At 37.5% G+C, this 17440-nt stretch overlaps 1 protein-coding gene across 7 annotated transcripts in view; it reads right to left on the bottom strand.

The window, feature by feature from the left end:
- Window positions 1-17440, bottom strand: part of DMD (dystrophin) — a 1961037-nt gene that overhangs the window by 1096927 nt on the left and 846670 nt on the right. For all 7 annotated transcript variants that reach the window (XM_025200207.1, XM_014518487.2, XM_025200208.1 and 4 more), the window contains one exon: window positions 4104-4214. In XM_025200207.1, coding sequence (XP_025055992.1) covers window positions 4104-4214 — 111 coding nt within the window. The remainder of the gene's footprint in view (window positions 1-4103; window positions 4215-17440) is intronic.

A 17440-nucleotide genomic window follows, 5' to 3' on the forward strand; every position in this document is an offset into this window, starting at 1 on the left:
TTCCCAAAATATGGTACTATGAAAACTGAAGATAAATTTGGTAGGGAATAGCTGTTCCACTGTTTCAAGTACAATTACACTATTTTTATAAGAACTGTTTATTTTCTTTCTGAATTTTGAATGAATATCATTGCACTGAGTAGGCCAGGCAAATAAGTAATATTCCTCAGGGCAAAAATAAATAGGTAAAGTGCTTATCCATAAATGCATGTTGTTTTCAGAAAAAAAATAAGTAAAAGTAGGGCTTTTGGAAACTGGAGTACTATAGCGATGGATCAGTTTTTAAGCAAATATAACACAATTGATATCAAGAGTAAAATAAGAGTGGTATTCTATCTCATTGTACACTGGTGTAAAATAAAGTGATACAGTGATAAATTAGACAACTTATTTCTTTCAGAATTGGGTGTTTAAAGTAAAACTGCAACAACACATATTCATTTTATTGATACAAAATATCTTTTAAATCTAGGTCAATGAATATTTTTTTGTCCTGATATGGGTACTTACATTTTATGTAAATGATACAGTTCAACTTGACAACACTTAAAATAAAATGCATGGCCAATTTAAAAGGTATCTCCACAACCCCCCTCCCCTACAAAACCAAAAAAAACCAAAACAGGATTAAGGAACCCCTGCCCCCCATCCCCCTCAAACCTAGGAAAAGAAATAACTGTTTTGTTCCCAATTTATTCATACTAGTTCTAAAAGCATTAACACCTCAAAAATCCGAGTAAACAGATCAACTTTCAAGATCTTAATTTCTAGCCTAACTTTTGCCAAACATGCCTATTATACCCAGCAGCATATACCTGCTGTGCTGCTGAATTTACAAGGATTTACATATAGACACTTCTGAAGCCAGGTTTTCACTGATGCTATATTCTAGCAGCATTGGAGTTGCCATGGATACTAGAAAGGGAAGAGTTAACAGGCAAGAAATACATAGTTACGTACATTCTAGGAATAATGGGTGCAAATTAGTGGAGAGTAGATTTAGGTTAGACATTAGGAAGAAATGTTTTACAATAAAGGTGGCCAGAGTCTGGAATGCCTCTTTCCTGCCAGGGGCAGGAGGTTGGACACGATGATCCATTGGGTCCCTTCTGACTCTAGAATCTATGAATTCATTCAGGAAATCATGAATATTTTATAAAAGAGGAGATAACCCACAACATAAATTAAACCATGCCTTTAAAAAAAAATTAAAACTGTATTTACAGTCCTTTGTGTCCCTCAACATGAAAATAATTGAGTACAACATAAATTTCACTGGATTTGCCACCGCAAAGCTCAGTGAAGTAATACTATCCCCAGTAAAGTAGGAAAAACAAGATGCAGCTATTTAGGAACAGTGAACTTATTATCCTATGGCTTAGGTACAATGTCAAAATCGCTCTCTCTGCTCTTAAACTGTGGTGTTCTTCCTGCTGTGTAAATGATGACATGGATGCTATTATCATGGTTGTTGTAAGTAGTAAAAGTAGTAGCAGCAGCAGGGCCTCATAGAAATACAGCATTCATTGTGAAAGATGAATAGGCTGAAGAGAATCAGATGATACAAGCTCTTGCTCATAAATGCTTATGCATCTCTGATTTAGTTAGTATATAAAGAAAATATCTACCCTGCCTTCTGCTAGACTGAAGAGGGTTAAGAAACTTCAGAGAATACTTGGATACAGAAAAAAAAAGAATTGTCTTGTTTCTAGGGCGAGGTACAGACATTCAAAAAGCTGGAGCCTGAATTCATTCAATCTTTGCAGGTTAGTCTAACCTGTCTATATTGAACCAATTTGCAAGTGAACAGACATTCAGGAAATTCAGCCACATGCTTAGGTGCTGATGGGTGGGTTCAGGTGCTGCCAGGTCAGGGTATGGCTGGCTGGGGTCCAAGCACCTCAGCACCTCTGTGACTGGACCTGGATCAGACCAACTCTGCCCTCTCCTGGATCCAAACTAGATAGACCCCAGCACCTGCCATACCCAGACCTCCCAGACCTGCTCCCCCTGGACTCAAATCAAACTTTCAGATAGGGTCCAGGTCCACAGAAGGTGGGTGTGGGAGCTCAGGAAATAGTGACAGAAGGGTCTTGGGATCTGGGCTCCATGTTATGGGTGCTTTGGAGAGCTTGGAGAATGATGCAAACTTAGAAAATGGTGGGAATAGGGCCTATAGGGTCCAGGTCCATTTTTGGGGAAAATCAGGGGGCTCAGGGAATGATGCAGGATCTGGAGTCTGCATAGTATGAGTCCCTGCAGGGAGTGTGTCAGGTGGCTTCAGGAATAGCTGGGCTTAGGTCTGCAGGGTCCAGGTCCATGGTGAGGACCAGTCATGGGGCTTGGGAAGTGGCATATGATCTGGAGAATGTGGGGTCTGGGTCCATGGGTAGGGTGGGTTAGGGACTTGGGGAATGGTGGGAGTGGAGTCTCTGGGGTTTGGGCCTAAGTTAGAGGATGCATTGGGGGCTCAGAGAACAGTAAAGTAGTTTGTTAGATCTGAGTCTGTGTGCATGGGGTGCAGAGGAAGTGGTCAGGGAACAGCAGGGATGGGGTCAGGCTGGTGCACGTCCAGAGGAGTACTGGTAGGTCATTGACCCAGTGCTGGGTCACTTTTCCCTGCCTGCTCAGGGACATGGGGGTTAACATCCCTGAGGCTGTGGAAAAGGGAAGGGCTTTCCCAGCCCCAAGGCTGACAGGAGAAGGGGTTTGTTTTGGAGGAGGCTGAATAGTTACCTAGCTGGGGTCATATGAGTTCAGTATTCTCTCCTGCCCAGGCAGGAGGTCGGACTTAAAGATCTACTTAGGTCCCTTCCGACCATACATCTATGAATCTATGGGAGCCTGGCCAAGTCACAGAGTGTCTCCCTGGAGGAGGACTGGGGAGCAGAGCAATACATACTGGGATGCTGGAGAGTAACATGGCAGCTTTTATCCGAGAGGCAAGTGTATAAGCATTTGTTTCTCTGGGAGAAACTCTACCAGAAGCCACTTCAACCTCACTGGAAATTGTAGAAGATTCCACTGAACCTGTCATTTTTGGTCTAGTAAAAACTGTTTGAGTACTTTTACACTTAGTTTTTTTTTCTACTGGTAGAGCTGTGATTCCACTGGTGGAAATGTAATGCTTGTATGCACCCATTATCTATTTCCATTTTTTTTCCTGCATTGACTATGTTGAACTAATGTGTTAACTAACTTTTCCAACTATCAATTATAACTGTTGCTGTGATACACTTTTGGACTGCAGTCACACCTCTTACATCTGGCACTCTATCACAAAATGTGAATGATAAATCATGGTACATATTTAAAACATGGAGGATATACTTATTAAAATCAAAGTTTTGTCCCTTAAATGAAGGAGGCAGACATGCCTCTCTCTCTACTGTGATATAAATATAGCTTAAATAATCTACCCCATTTATCTGCATGGTGTTACTTTTGATGTTGTTACTACATTCAAAGGATTTACTGTCAAATGGTTGATTAAGATTTTGAAATGTGCATGAAATTTCATACTAGAAACATTAACCTTTTGACAAACTTGGGCAAGCTATAAAAAAAATCAGTAATAAGAAAATAAGCAGATTGGTTTTTTTCCCCATGTGAAGGTGCCTTTACATGCGCAGGGACACTGCTCTGATGCACTGTAATTCCAGCATATCAGAGCAGACTCGATTAATTAAGTCTGCTGGAGCATGGCAATTACCAAGCTCCACCAGTTTTCCACATCTTGTGTATCAGTGTCCTTGTGCTTCAAAATAATGGTGGGGTACTCTATTTAAAGCTCATCAAACGAGCTTTAGATAAAGTGCCCCTGCCACCATTTTGAAGTGCAGGGATGCTGATACACAAGACGCTCCTAGTGCTTTAATTTGAGAGGTTCTTGGAGCCACTGTAATTAAAGACACCCCCCCTCCCCCAATCCTGGAGCACATGTAAAAAAACCCTGATTTGTTAGCCTGGCTACTGCACTACATTATGGCTCAAAGTTTAAAAAAAACAGCTAAAACTCTTACATATGTTAGGAATACTTCAGCATGCAAGAGTCCTGTGTATTTGTGTGTATGATGGAAAGATGGGGGGAACAAAATTTTTACCTGTGCCACATCAATTTGGGATAAAACTCTTTCGGCAGCATCTTTACCCCGGTTTCGCTTTTTCATTTCTTCCAAACTGATCTCGTGGCTTGCTAAATCAGACTGTATTTTCTGTTGAAAAACAAAAATAATAATCAGATACATTTGAAATAGAATGATACCCTATTACAGTCATTTGGAACATCTAGTTCTGGAAAAATTCTGAAGGGACATCACTATAATATATATTAAAACTTTGGAAGAAATTATTTAGAAGAGAATTATTTTGCTTACTGCTTTGTAATTCATTTTATTTGTTCTGCCCATAAACTTGATAGTACCTTCTCCTTGTTGAACATCAAATCAAGTTCTGACTTTGTAACAATAGAAATATTATATGTTGCTAAATACATTGCAATTATATTGCAGGTGCAGAACAGAAATGTACTCTTCTTGTAGAAAAATGGATGAATTGCAATTTTTCACTTATGGGGGAAAAGCTTAACTGGAAAAGAAACACTCAAATTAATAAAGGGTTTATTTAGCTATTCTTATTTATTGGTTGACCTGTTGTGCTGGAAATCTAATCAAAGCATTTGGTAAATCAGTAAACTACATCATCTCATACTGTTATGTACATAAATCAACTAAAATGTTATTTAACTTGTAGCTTGGGTTTAACTGACCCTAAACTTGATTGCACTCTCAGCAAGGGAGGGCAAATGTACAACTGAGTGCCAACAGCAGAAGACATTAATGGATTAATCTCAACCATTTTCTAGTGAATATTTCTGTCTGTCATTTTCAGCAAGAACCAGAGGGTGATCAAATTACTGCAATGCAAATTTCAGTCCTTGTCAGCTCATTATAAATTAGTCTTATAAGAAGAAACCAATTGACTTAAGCAACTGACCAATGCAATATCATGCAAAACAATTTATATGATGCATATTGATATAACCTAATTTAGACAAATTCAAACCAATTTATGTGAAAATTGTTAGAAAGTGAATATCTGCTAGTAATAAGATTGCTAAACTATTACCACTGAGAACAGTTACTATATGAAATAATGATTAGCTTTTTTCTCTCATTACAGAAAGATTTGAAACTATTATTCCTAAATGGAAAAGAATGTGACTTTAGCTTTTAAATTTTCACTTTATTAGTTTCACAAGCACCTCACGTAACCATTCCAGGCTCTCTAGAAAATACATACATACCTAAGATACAATAACTCTTATTATTAAAAATATAATTCAATAAATGTAAACCTTACATTACTACAATAATTAAGCACCTATTATTTTGATATAATTAAACTGAAGAAACTGAATAAGTACAAAATAAAAAGTATTTATTTCTGAAACCACATATTTTTGCTTGTATGCTTTATATTGTGTAAAGATACAAGAGGGGTATAATGATTTGTATATGAATATGATAAACTATCTGAGAACTAAAAATCCTTTGTATAAAACACTGAAACACATTAAGGAACAGACTTACATAAATGTGTAAAATATGATTGACAATGACCAAAGCTCAGTTCTACAGTTGTATTTATAGAGAGAAAATATTTTTCTGTTTGAAAATCCTGACATATTGAAATCAAAACGTTTCACAGAAATGTGGCATTTGTAGATGAAATTATCTAGGCAAAATTTATACTGTCATTCTGTCAAGGTAAAAACTATTGATTTTAATATTAACACAATAACTATTTTGGTTTCTAATTTTTAATTTTACAATAAATAAAAAATAAAAAGTTGAAATAATTAGACGCATTGTTTTTTGTACATGTATTATTTTTATTATAAATCAATTATTTTTAGGGATTTTTTTGGTTAGTTCCATTTCAAAATGGGTTAAAAATTGAAATTGTACAGTGTAGAATATCTGATTCTTGACCAGATTTTATCATTAATTTTGAACCCAGCATTTTAATGCATAAAAAATAAATGCAGCAAAATCACAATAGATCAGTTCTGTGATTTGTTCCAATATAATACAGGAAAATAAAGAAAAGAAGCAAATGAGAAAAGGAGGACATGAACCATGAAGTGGCATTCCACATGAACTCAGCAGCCTCCATCGTATCTGAGGTGGGTCTGTAGAGAAGTAACATCAGCTTGGATTTCTTGGGCACCTACACATGTCTAGCAAGCCTGCTCCGACATGCTGTAATTACATCGCATCAGACCAGACTCGATAAATCATGTCTGCTGGAGATTGGTAATTACTGTGTTCCAGCAGAGTCCAGCATCTCATGTATCAGCGTCCCTGTGCTGAAAAATGGTGCTGTGGGTGCTTTAACTGGAGCTTGTTTGACATGCTTTAGTTAAAGCACCCCCACTACTATTTTTCAGCATGGGGATGCTAATACATGAGACACTTTGGGTGCTTTAATTACAGTGACCCTCGGAGCACTCTAATTGAAGCACTCCACCCACCTCCCCTCCACCCCGCTCCCCAGACCATATGTATAAATGCCCCTTGAAACCAGGAGAAAGAGAACCTGTGTTCCACCAATATTCATTCTATCTAGTATCTCAGTGGTTCTCAAGCTTTTTGGACTTGAGGCAACCCTCTTTAATATGTGTGAAATGAGTGGCACCCCATTTATAAAACTAAATTATATATTTCAGTACTTCCCTCCTTGCACAGGAGTCAGACAGTGGGGGAAGCGGGCAGTCAGGCTTACCTGATTATGTTACCATACCTTGCTGTAAGAGATCCAGGAATGTTGATTCTAGTGTGGGGTGTAGTTGTAAACTTTGGCAACATATCTCCAGCACCCCCACAGTAACTACACCCCACACCAGAACCATCACCATTCCTGGATCTTATACCTCCACCTCCACAAATGTAATATATCTCAGCCAGTGCACTAAATGCCATGATAGAAAATATGTAGGAGAAACCAAACAACCACTGCATACCAGAATGAATGCACATCAAACATTGATCAAAGACAAGAGTACCCATTTACCTGTGAGGGCACATTTCTCATAAGAAAACCACTCTCTCTCCAATCTCTCAGGTCTAATCCTCAAAGGGAATTTACAAAACACCTTTCACAGATAAACCTATAAACTTCACTTCATCAACCTACTGGATACAAAAATAATGAACTAAATATAGACATCAGATTCATGACACATTATAACCTGCCTAACATCTGATAAGCCAGGTAACCACTCTACTATTTGCCAGATATATTCTTATCACCTTATCATCTTATTCTACATTCCCCTTCCCCCTCCACCTGTTTCTCACCCATTGACTGTCTCAATTTGCATTTTTATGGACAGGCGTTCTCACATACTGGCCTCTGGCTTCAATTCTATTCCATCTAGGAAGAGCACAGACCAATTGCAAATACTTCTTCAGCCTGATGAAGGGTGTTTGTACCCAGAAGCTTGCAAAGAAGAATTTTTCCAACTATTTTAGCTGGTCTAATAAAAGATAGCAGATTTACCCAAAGAACCTTGCCTGCATAGGTCCTTAAACCAACATAGCTACAGCCTATACCTCAGGTGATTAGATAAACTCACTCATCCTTCTGCTCCAGATGCATAAATGAGGAACAGTAGTGGCAGAGAGCACAAGAAGCAGGAATACATTATTTCCTCAAGAAACAACCTAAAGACACAATTTCTTTCTGAGAAAAGAAAGTTGTGGACCCTCTGGATAGCTATTCCATGTTTGCTTTTGCTCAGGGAAGTAAGAAAACAAAAGGGAGAGAAAGGCTTCTGAAATGAAGTGGTTCCTATTAAAACACGTTTATGAAATTTAACAAAAGTTCCATGGAACTAGCCATTTCAAAGCCATTTCACTTTGTTCCACTTTTAATGAGACAGCAGCATCAGTGACCAGCCAGTCATCTTAAAGTTTATTCAAAATGCAAGCATTTCAAAGGATTTTTTATTCAAAAAAATTCACTGATTGTATGAATGTCTCTTTGCTCACACAAGATCCCTCACATTTTATTCTCAATCTTGTTTTTCACAAGCCACTGGCTATCAGCCCCCCTCATCCGTCTCATTAAATGATATTTTTAATTTTTTAAAATACAGCTATACAAGGACCAGGTCACACAGATGAGTCACAATTACTACCTATCTATGCCCTTCAATTACTATATATATATTCAAATACTATATAGCACACACATGTACCACAGAAGGATGAGGGGGCTAGCTCAACCAAAGAACCCAGATAGCAAGTAGTTCCAAGTTACTTTTTGAATTTACTTGAAATTTTTCAAGTTAAAACATCCATCTAGTGAATGGATACTAAGTAGGAAAGGGTGAATAATAAGTAAAATTTTCTTCTCTCCTCTTTTCCTTTTTGGTGAACAAACATTTCTTATAACACAAAAATCATTAGAGCTATTATCATGTTTACTTAAGTGCATAGTTATGTACCGCTTGGATTGGGATCATAATAGGGCAGGGCATAATATCAGAATTTAAGTTTATTTTTTGTGCTGTGCATTGTAAGCCTATGAGGGAAAGATCCATAACATTCTTTGTGTTCTGTATGGAGCACACTACCTGTACTTACATATTTAAAGTTGTATTTTCATGTATTTTATTAGATGGAACACACCAAAAGCCATGTAATTTTATGCCTATAAGGTGGGACAGTGGTTATTTCAAGCAATAAATATATTAAACTCATAAAGAAGCACAGAATGGAGAAGTGGTATAAAACTGCTTGTGTACTGCTGCGTTTCACTCCCAGCAGAAGTTCTGATAACTGAAGCCCCCCATGAGAGCCAAGTCCTGAGATTTGGAAGCTTCCATCACTTGTTTAAAGATGGGCTTGTCCACTTCCTACTCCTGATTTGGTGGTTTCTAGCAGATATCCACTAGAGATGACATGCAAGAAACTTGCACCAATGTGCAAAGCTAGTCTGAATGATGGTTAACACTGCAGGGTAATTTTCTTTCTAATGGTATAACATGGAACAGTGCTATTGGGCAGGAACTAGCTGGGTGCTAAGATAAGATGATTGGTTGAATGGGAATGGACAGAGAAAAACTGAGAGGTTAACGTGGAAGTAGAAAGGAAGTGCATACTAAAGTTACATCGATTTAGTTACAGCATTTTGGCATAAGCACTACAGATAAGTCCATAAATAACAACACAATTGATGGCATAAGTGGGTCAAATAACTCTCATTTCCAAGTGACTGAGAGAGCTATAAATATATAGAGAGTCAAATTACTAAGAGAAACCATTCTGAGGTTCTGTTAATACAACTATTTATTTATTTACTATTTCAAGAAGCCAAAATGCTTCTTGACTGCTCAGAAACAAGGACAATATGCACAAACACACTGTGGAAATTCCATCATGCAAAAAATATATTGTATCCAACATTACAGCTGTTTATTTCTATCTTTGGAACACCTCATCGATTAACTTTGGTTTTGTTTTATAGTAAATTTTCCAAACTACTTTGATCAATCTCAGAGTCATTCTGGAAAACACATATTTGAACAATGCTTATCTGAGTAGGTCAGACCCAACCTGGCAGAGATAAGCAAAATGTTTAAATAATAATGTATTATGAAACATTCCATCGAGAATGCTCTATCTTCCTTTTTAAAATTGCTTAGCTGGAGAGATATGAAGCATCACCTTCACTGACATTAAAAAAATGCTAAATGAAAGGGAGCAAGCACATTAGAGAAAAGACAGAAAAAAGATTGAAAAAGATTATAGCATGAAAATATTCAATGTAATTGGTACTCTTGTATGCAGCCTCAAAGAAAGAGGTCAGAGAGTAATGGGTCCTGAATAAGCTAAAGACAAATTATTGCATCATGCTACCAATTATACCAACCTTGATACTCTTTCTTATCCATTTCTTCTGTAATCTCAATGCATTCTTTCCATTCCATATTTTAGTCCATCAATTAAATATACTCATTAGTCATATTTCCCCTAAGAAGACACTCTTCCTAAATACCAATAAGACACTTTACTATTATTATTATTATTTAATTCACAATAATTTCCTCTTCTTTGCTCCCAATGCTTCTTGTCTACTTTTTCTTGCTTTGACCAAAAGCACTTTGTGGCAGAAACTGTGTTTTGCACAGTGACATAAGTTGTTGGATTTTAAAAATAATGAAAAATAATGATGGTGCGGGTGAAGGAGCTTATGATACCTGTGATGCATCTATTTCTTTGGATAAAGAACAGTCAGGTTCCATCACTGCTTATACACTTTCTTCAATGAGCACTGTGTTAATTTACAAAATCTTAAAATAATAAAAAATAACCTTAAAAGATACTTATCAGATTAAAGGGACTGATTTCACTTCAGTATAAGGACCACTTGCACAGCAAGAAGACTCTAGTCTCAAGGGTACTCAATCCCATACTTCTCTCAATCAATCAATAAAAAAATAACTTTTGAAAAGATAACAGAACTGAATGAAGACAGGCATGCCACACTGGCACCAGAAGTCTAGGAATCAGATCAGTAGCTGAAAACTTGTCAAACTATTCCTAGCTTGTATTAGAGGAAGGACAGGAAATTCAAGAAAATCTCTCTCTATATAGATATGGATGTAGATATTTGAATAATGTATACATATATATATATTATAATATAATAATATAATTATAATAAAATGTTATATGTATGTATATGTGTGTGCATGTGTGTACATACACAGACATACACACACATATACATATGTATTACATATAATATAATAATTGCATATGGTATGCTTAATATACATATTATTTTGCCCATTCAGAAAGGAAGACAACAACAGCAAGCCCATTGGCAATACAATGTTTCTACCACAGAACTAACGTAACAGTTTGACCATTATTTGTAACAGAACTAGGAATTAAAAGGGCTGGCTAAATATAACAATGCACGACAAGAAACAAATGTAATAAGAATCTCTTATGCTACTTACTTAATAAGGGAAAATATATAGTCACCAATGATTACTGAATCAACAAATTAAGGCAATGGAACTCAAACTTAGGTGGCAATAAGAAAGGGATTGCACTGTGAAATTATGCCTAAAAAGACCATTTACCTACAGGCTGCATACGGTGTACAGATATGAACTTTATCCTGAGCAACAATGGACAGACTACATTAACAAGAAGTCAAACAGTTCTGGCACCTTCTTAAGCCAAATCTGCCAACAAAAATTATTAAATGTCTGGGGAAATCTCTGTTATAAGGGCTGGTGTAGGAACACCTACTACAGCTCCCAAAAGTATGGAGGTATTTTGCCACCCCAGTGTTGGGGGAGTCCTCTTCTGTCACAGCTCCTGCTTTTAGAAAGGGACGGATCAACACTCTTTGGCTGTGGTACACATGCTGAAATCACCCAGCACAACTCCCAGTTTTATTTTCTTGAGAGAAAAACTGAACGGGACAAGGTTCAGACAGAAAAGCAAAGAGCCTGCAGTGTGGACGCTGTGCTGCCAGGGGTCTCATGCAACCCAGAGAGTTTTGCAGGCTTTAAGTGAATGTTGGCAGGGATCAGCAGGGTTAGAGAAGGTGGGGGCATGGTCTGTGGCATGCACAGAAGAGTCCTCTAGCCTTTGTTATTCCTTGTGCTGTATTGGAGCCCAGCTAAGGCTGGGCACAGGGAGTATTATGCTGGTATGCTCCCCTGCACCCAAATGCTGCAGTGTGATTCAGCATGAAACAAGCCAGGGGCAGAATATACCCCCTAACTGCTTCAGCACTGGGCTTTTCCAGCCCAAAGCAATCAGGGGGCATGTTCTGCTTCCTGTGTGACTGACTGACACATGTTCTCCCTCACCCTGTGGGAGGGGTAGGAGAGAAAAGCAAACACACTGTGATTGCGGAGGTCGGCTTTGAGTCTGTTGCCTGTACAGAAGTCCTGTCTGCTGAGAATAGACTCTGGGCAGCTACTTTATTCAGGTTGTTCTTGACTTATTTTTCTCCCCAAGCAGCCACTTTTACAGTGGGAAAAAATTACGAACATCCGCATGCTCATGGTATCTCTGTTACACCAGGTAAAAAGGATGATGAGAGCTTTGTGTATAGTATGACTAGTTCATGGTTTACTTTAATTTGGCTTCAGCTGGCTTGATTGATATTTTATCTCACTAATTACTAGAAATCTAAAATGATCACATTATATTTTAAAGTAACTACACTAGCAATATAAAAAAAAAAAAAAAAGAGTGCTGAAAAGTAGGATATACCCATACAGAAAAAGAATAAAATAAAAGAGATGCTGTGGGACAGTGCAGATGTATGTTTTACGTCATGTGGATTCAAAATTTGCATCTAATAGTTTTCTAAAGCTAAATATTGTAATGTATAGGTGTTTATAATTTCCTGGTTGAGTTTAACACAATAACTTACATAACAAATAAAATTATAATGATCTGTATTTCATTAAACTGTATTAACAGGAGTACATTAAAACTAATAGCATGACCCTTATTTCTCTCCCCTCTTCTACCTGCCCCCCCCACCCCTTAAAAATACACAATTGCAAATCTGAGCCATGTGGTTTAAGGCTTGAAGTCCAGGTATGAATTCCATTGACAATGTGCCTGGGGTGGAGTTTCCTTTGTCTTAAAATATTGTCTACCAATTAAAAGCTTATACCATATCATCATGCCAAAAAGGAAAGGGCAGCAGTATGTATAGCTTTGCTGCATAAGAACTGACAATAACCACAAACTAAGCAACCAGGTGAAAATATACCTCTAGCAGTATCATAAAATCATAGGGAAGTAGAACTGGCAAGGACCTCATAAGGTCATTTAGTCTGTTCAAGGCAGGGTCATCCATAAACATTATTGTCAGTGATGGTTTTGAGACAGAAAAGCTAATGGTGGTTTGCTTTCTTTTATACTCTCTACTGGCTGTCCCAGAGGGAAAGTCTAATTTGGGCCTGGGACATAACTCGCAATTTTCTGATACAGATTCCACTGGAAATTACCAAAGAGATTGGCCAGAGATCTCCATGCAATTCTACAGGTTCTGACATGAATATATGACTAATACATTAAAACATTAACGTGAATAATCCTGTATTATTGCTTGTTCCATGGTTTTGTATTAATTAGATATAAATGCTAATGTGCTAGATTAATTATAAATGCACTATGCCCTTCCATAATTTGTGCTCTCTTACCAATAGTGTCAGTGAGGATTCAGAATTGAAGCCTTAGCCTTTACTATTATTTTTTTAATCCACAAATAAACATAACATGCATAAAGTCTTAAGTGCAAGAAGGTTTTTCTGCATGCCAGAGAGGTATCTACTTTTTGTGTAATTATGTGAAATATGTATATCTGCTTTAATTGAAGTACACAGCTTGACAGGCTTTCTTGGTGTATCAGGCTTTCTGGTGTTAAAGGCTTGTAACTTCCACTCAGTATGCATAAGTCATTAGCCTTTCAAGGATAGTGCTCACTTTATCTTCTGTTTTATTTACTTCAAAGTAACAGTTTAGGCAGAGTCATCATGAAATATTTAGCATCTAGTACAATAGTACTGAACATATATAATTCAGTTGCTATTTATCTAGATCATAGATTGTAAGGCTGAAAGGGACCTCGGAAGATCATCGGGTCCAGCACCACTGCACCAGGCAGGAAAGACAACTGGGGGTCAGGTGTCCCCAGTGTGGTGACCGTCCAGTCTCCTCTTGAAGATTTCCAGGGTAGGTGACTGCACCACCTCTGGAGGGAGTTTATTACACAGTCTGGACACCCTGACTGTGAAGAAGTTTTTCCTAATGTTGAGCCTGAACTGATCTTCCAGGAGTTTGTGGCTGTTACTCCTGCTTTTCCTCAAGGGTGCCCTGGTGAACAGTTGCTCACCGAGGCCCTGATGTACTCCCCTGATGTAGCAGTAAGCTGCTACCAAGTCCCCTCTCAGCCTTCTCTTTTTAGGCTGAAGAGTTTCAAGTCCCTCAGCCTTTCCTCATATGGCTTGCCATGCAAGTCTCTGATCACACGGGTGGCCCTTCTCTGGACTCTCTTAAGCTTTTCCACATCCTTGTTAAATTGCGGTGCCCAGAACTGGACGTGGTATTCAGCTGCGGTCTCACCAATGCTGAGTACAGTGGAAGAATCACTTACTTGGTTTTGCCTGTGCCCTGTGTAGCAATGTGCCAAATAACAGTACTTAAGGTATTTTTTCAAATTTGCCTTCAGATTATTCATAAAAATCTGAAAGCAGAAAGGAAACAGCATGGCAGATGGAGGGCACAGTCCCACATTCATTTCTAATAATACGAATGTATGTAAAATTCTTACTGTAAGAAAAATATCCCAGGATCAGCTGAATTGCAGGAAGAGGGTAGATGAAATTTTCCCCATGCAGTGTCCCCACAGGGCCCCTTGACAGCTCACCCATGGATGGGCTACAGGGTGTCAGTGCTCTTCCTCCCTACCTCTTCCTTGAGGAAGGAAGGGAAAGCATAAGACTGGGTTTTCTGTAAACCTGAGAGAAGCATATAAGACTTTAGGTTAGACTGGGAAGAAGGTGATCTTCCTCATAAGTACTGATCTAACTTTCTTGTGGAAGAGAGAGCTCTTTTCCACAATAACCCCCTTGAATTACATACTCTCCTTTTTTGTGCCAAGAGAAGGACTTTCCTCCCAGCACAAATGTAACACTTATTCATGTGCAGAACCAGTGGGAGAGGAGGGGGAGGAAGCCGGGTGCAGTGATGCAGCTGCACCCCCTCTTTGATTCCTGCTCCAATCAGGGTTTAAAACCAACTGCCTGGCAGTGGCAACAGCTATTGACCATCTATTGATTCATGACTCATTAAAATCTACCGGATTCCTTCTAAATTCTTTATTCTACAGGTATGAATGACCCTTTCTCTTTTTCATGGTATTAATGTTCCACTAATCAAGCTAGCCTTTCTCCTGCAATCCTGCTGTTTTAGCTGCTCCTCGTAACATAGCTCCTGTTTCACAAACCTGCAGCCCATTTATAACTCAGTGCAATGACATTATATTTGTTTTTACTTTGATCCTAAATTGAACAATATAGCACTAAATCCCTAGCATATCATTAAACCTTCTAATCTCTTTCTGCCTGGAGAAAAATGGGTGTTGTATGATGTGAGATAATGCACCACCCACCACCTGCATTTTCCTTTTTAAAATCCTAAATCTACCCATGCACCTGTTCATGACCAAAGACTGAGCCCTGAGCCTCACAGAAATGGGACTGATTGGTAGTAAAACAAAGCAAAGCAAACAAACAAACAAAACTATTTACTCTGAAAAAACAAGACATGCTTGGTTACTGCATTTATCAATCCATCTTCCTTAGTAAATGCCAGTATATAAAAAGCATGAAGTGGTACTTGACAAATATAGCAATTAAAAGGAAAAACTGCAAATTCATTGTTAATTATTTTATGTCCTTATATACATTTCAGAAGCATATACAATACATCTGATGTAATTAAAGGGAGACATATTTTCAAATACGAATGCCTAAACTTAGGTATTTAAATAAGAACTTAAGTACCTACATACAGATGAAAACATTTCATTTTAGGCATCTTTTTTTTTTTAATTAGACTCAGGGAATTTACAAACACAAACTTGACTAGTTAATGTACTGGGACATCAACCAGGAAAATATAATATTTGTTTTTCAAGTCATACAAAATATGTAGTTTTGCATATACATTTCTTGATTGTATTTTTGGCCAGTTTTGGAAGTGCTGCTCTCTTTTCCTCCCACCCAGTCCAAATCAGTCCTCAAGAGACAAGTCATGATTTTCAAAGGATCATGGCAAACAGGACAACTAATTCATTTCTTAGAACAATACCTTCCTTCATTTTAGTACTTGAAGCTTACAAGAAAATGAAGAAGTTGAACATATATCATTATACTGTTGCAGGACCTAATGACACTTTTCTTACTCTGTACTACAACAGATGGGATTAGAAAATTTATACTACATTGTCCTTTGCTTCATTCACCAGCTGTGATTTGACCTGTTAGCCAGGGGGAGCCCAATAACTTCAGGTTACATTTCCTGTGGAAATTCTTCTGTACAAAACTGAGAGCAATCAGTTTGAGAATAATGTCTCCCTGTATTAGGAAAGCATGTCTGGAAAGTCTCCTGTCACTGTTCCCAAGTATGTGATTGCCATATACAGCAATTGGGCCAAGCAGAATCTCAGATTCAATCTGCTCGTGGGAACAGAATATTTACTAACCCCTAATTTAGTATTTCACAGACACTATATGCAGGGGTATTTATTCTTCAGAAGAAAACAACAACTTTTGTAGCTCAGGGAATAGCATCTGTTTTTTGAGCCAGTATGAGGTCCATAAGCAACAGTTATAGTGATAGTTACAGGTATCTTTATAGTCGTTTTGTTCATGATAAAAAAAACAAATATTCATTGGAACTTCATGTGTTTGTGGAAACAGGTTTGAAAACAATCATTTATACAGGTCTTAAACAGCTCTGTCTTCAATTTTCAGGTACTACTGTACAACCATTCGAGCAACATACACTACCTGGGGATCATGGGAAGCACATGAAACTACAACTTTATTGGAAAACTTGCAATACTCAAGATGTACACTATAAGATGGACATTAAAAATGCAATTGCAGGGGGTTGAATACCAAGAGGTTGAATACAAAAGGTTGAATACCACAATTCATTTGAAGATGTATTTTTTTAAATAGATTTAGGTTTAAAATATATATTTGATATATTTTTGACTCTCTAGCTACAGCAGCGGAGGGAATTAATTTAAGATGACCCTCCAATAATTAGATTCTATACATGGAAAATAATAACATAGGTATAATTTTCCATGTAAATATTCTAATTTCTGGGGAGGAATCTTAAATTTGAAATCATTTTGGATTCAGATAAATATGATATTAAAGCCAGAATGGTATGTCTCTTTCTTTAAATGTCTGAAGAATATGATGAGGTGGGTGAAACTTATTCAGATTTCTGTAGGATTTGGTAGCTTGGATAGTAATTCTAAGCTCTACTTAATTAAAATCTCTACATACTGTAATGCCTCTGAATTTGAAAATATCATTAGTCAATAAATGTCATGTGGCTGATTTTAAACTTGAATACATAGGCCTTAACCTATGTCAGACTGTGACTGCAGTAAAAGGACCTAGCAGTGACTATTCTAACATGAATAAAGCAGGCCTTGGCTTAGTCACTTTTATAGTAAGTCAGACTGATTTAACAACAGACTGTTCTTAGCACTTCCAATTTATAATTAAATATACATTTATGGAAATAACATTTTTTTAAAATTGGATAAGCCACACAGCATATTTTCTACTTTCGGGGGGGGG

Source organism: Alligator sinensis, unplaced genomic scaffold (assembly GCF_000455745.1).
Source record: "Alligator sinensis unplaced genomic scaffold, ASM45574v1 scaffold746_1, whole genome shotgun sequence".
Taxonomy (NCBI): domain Eukaryota; kingdom Metazoa; phylum Chordata; order Crocodylia; family Alligatoridae; genus Alligator; species Alligator sinensis.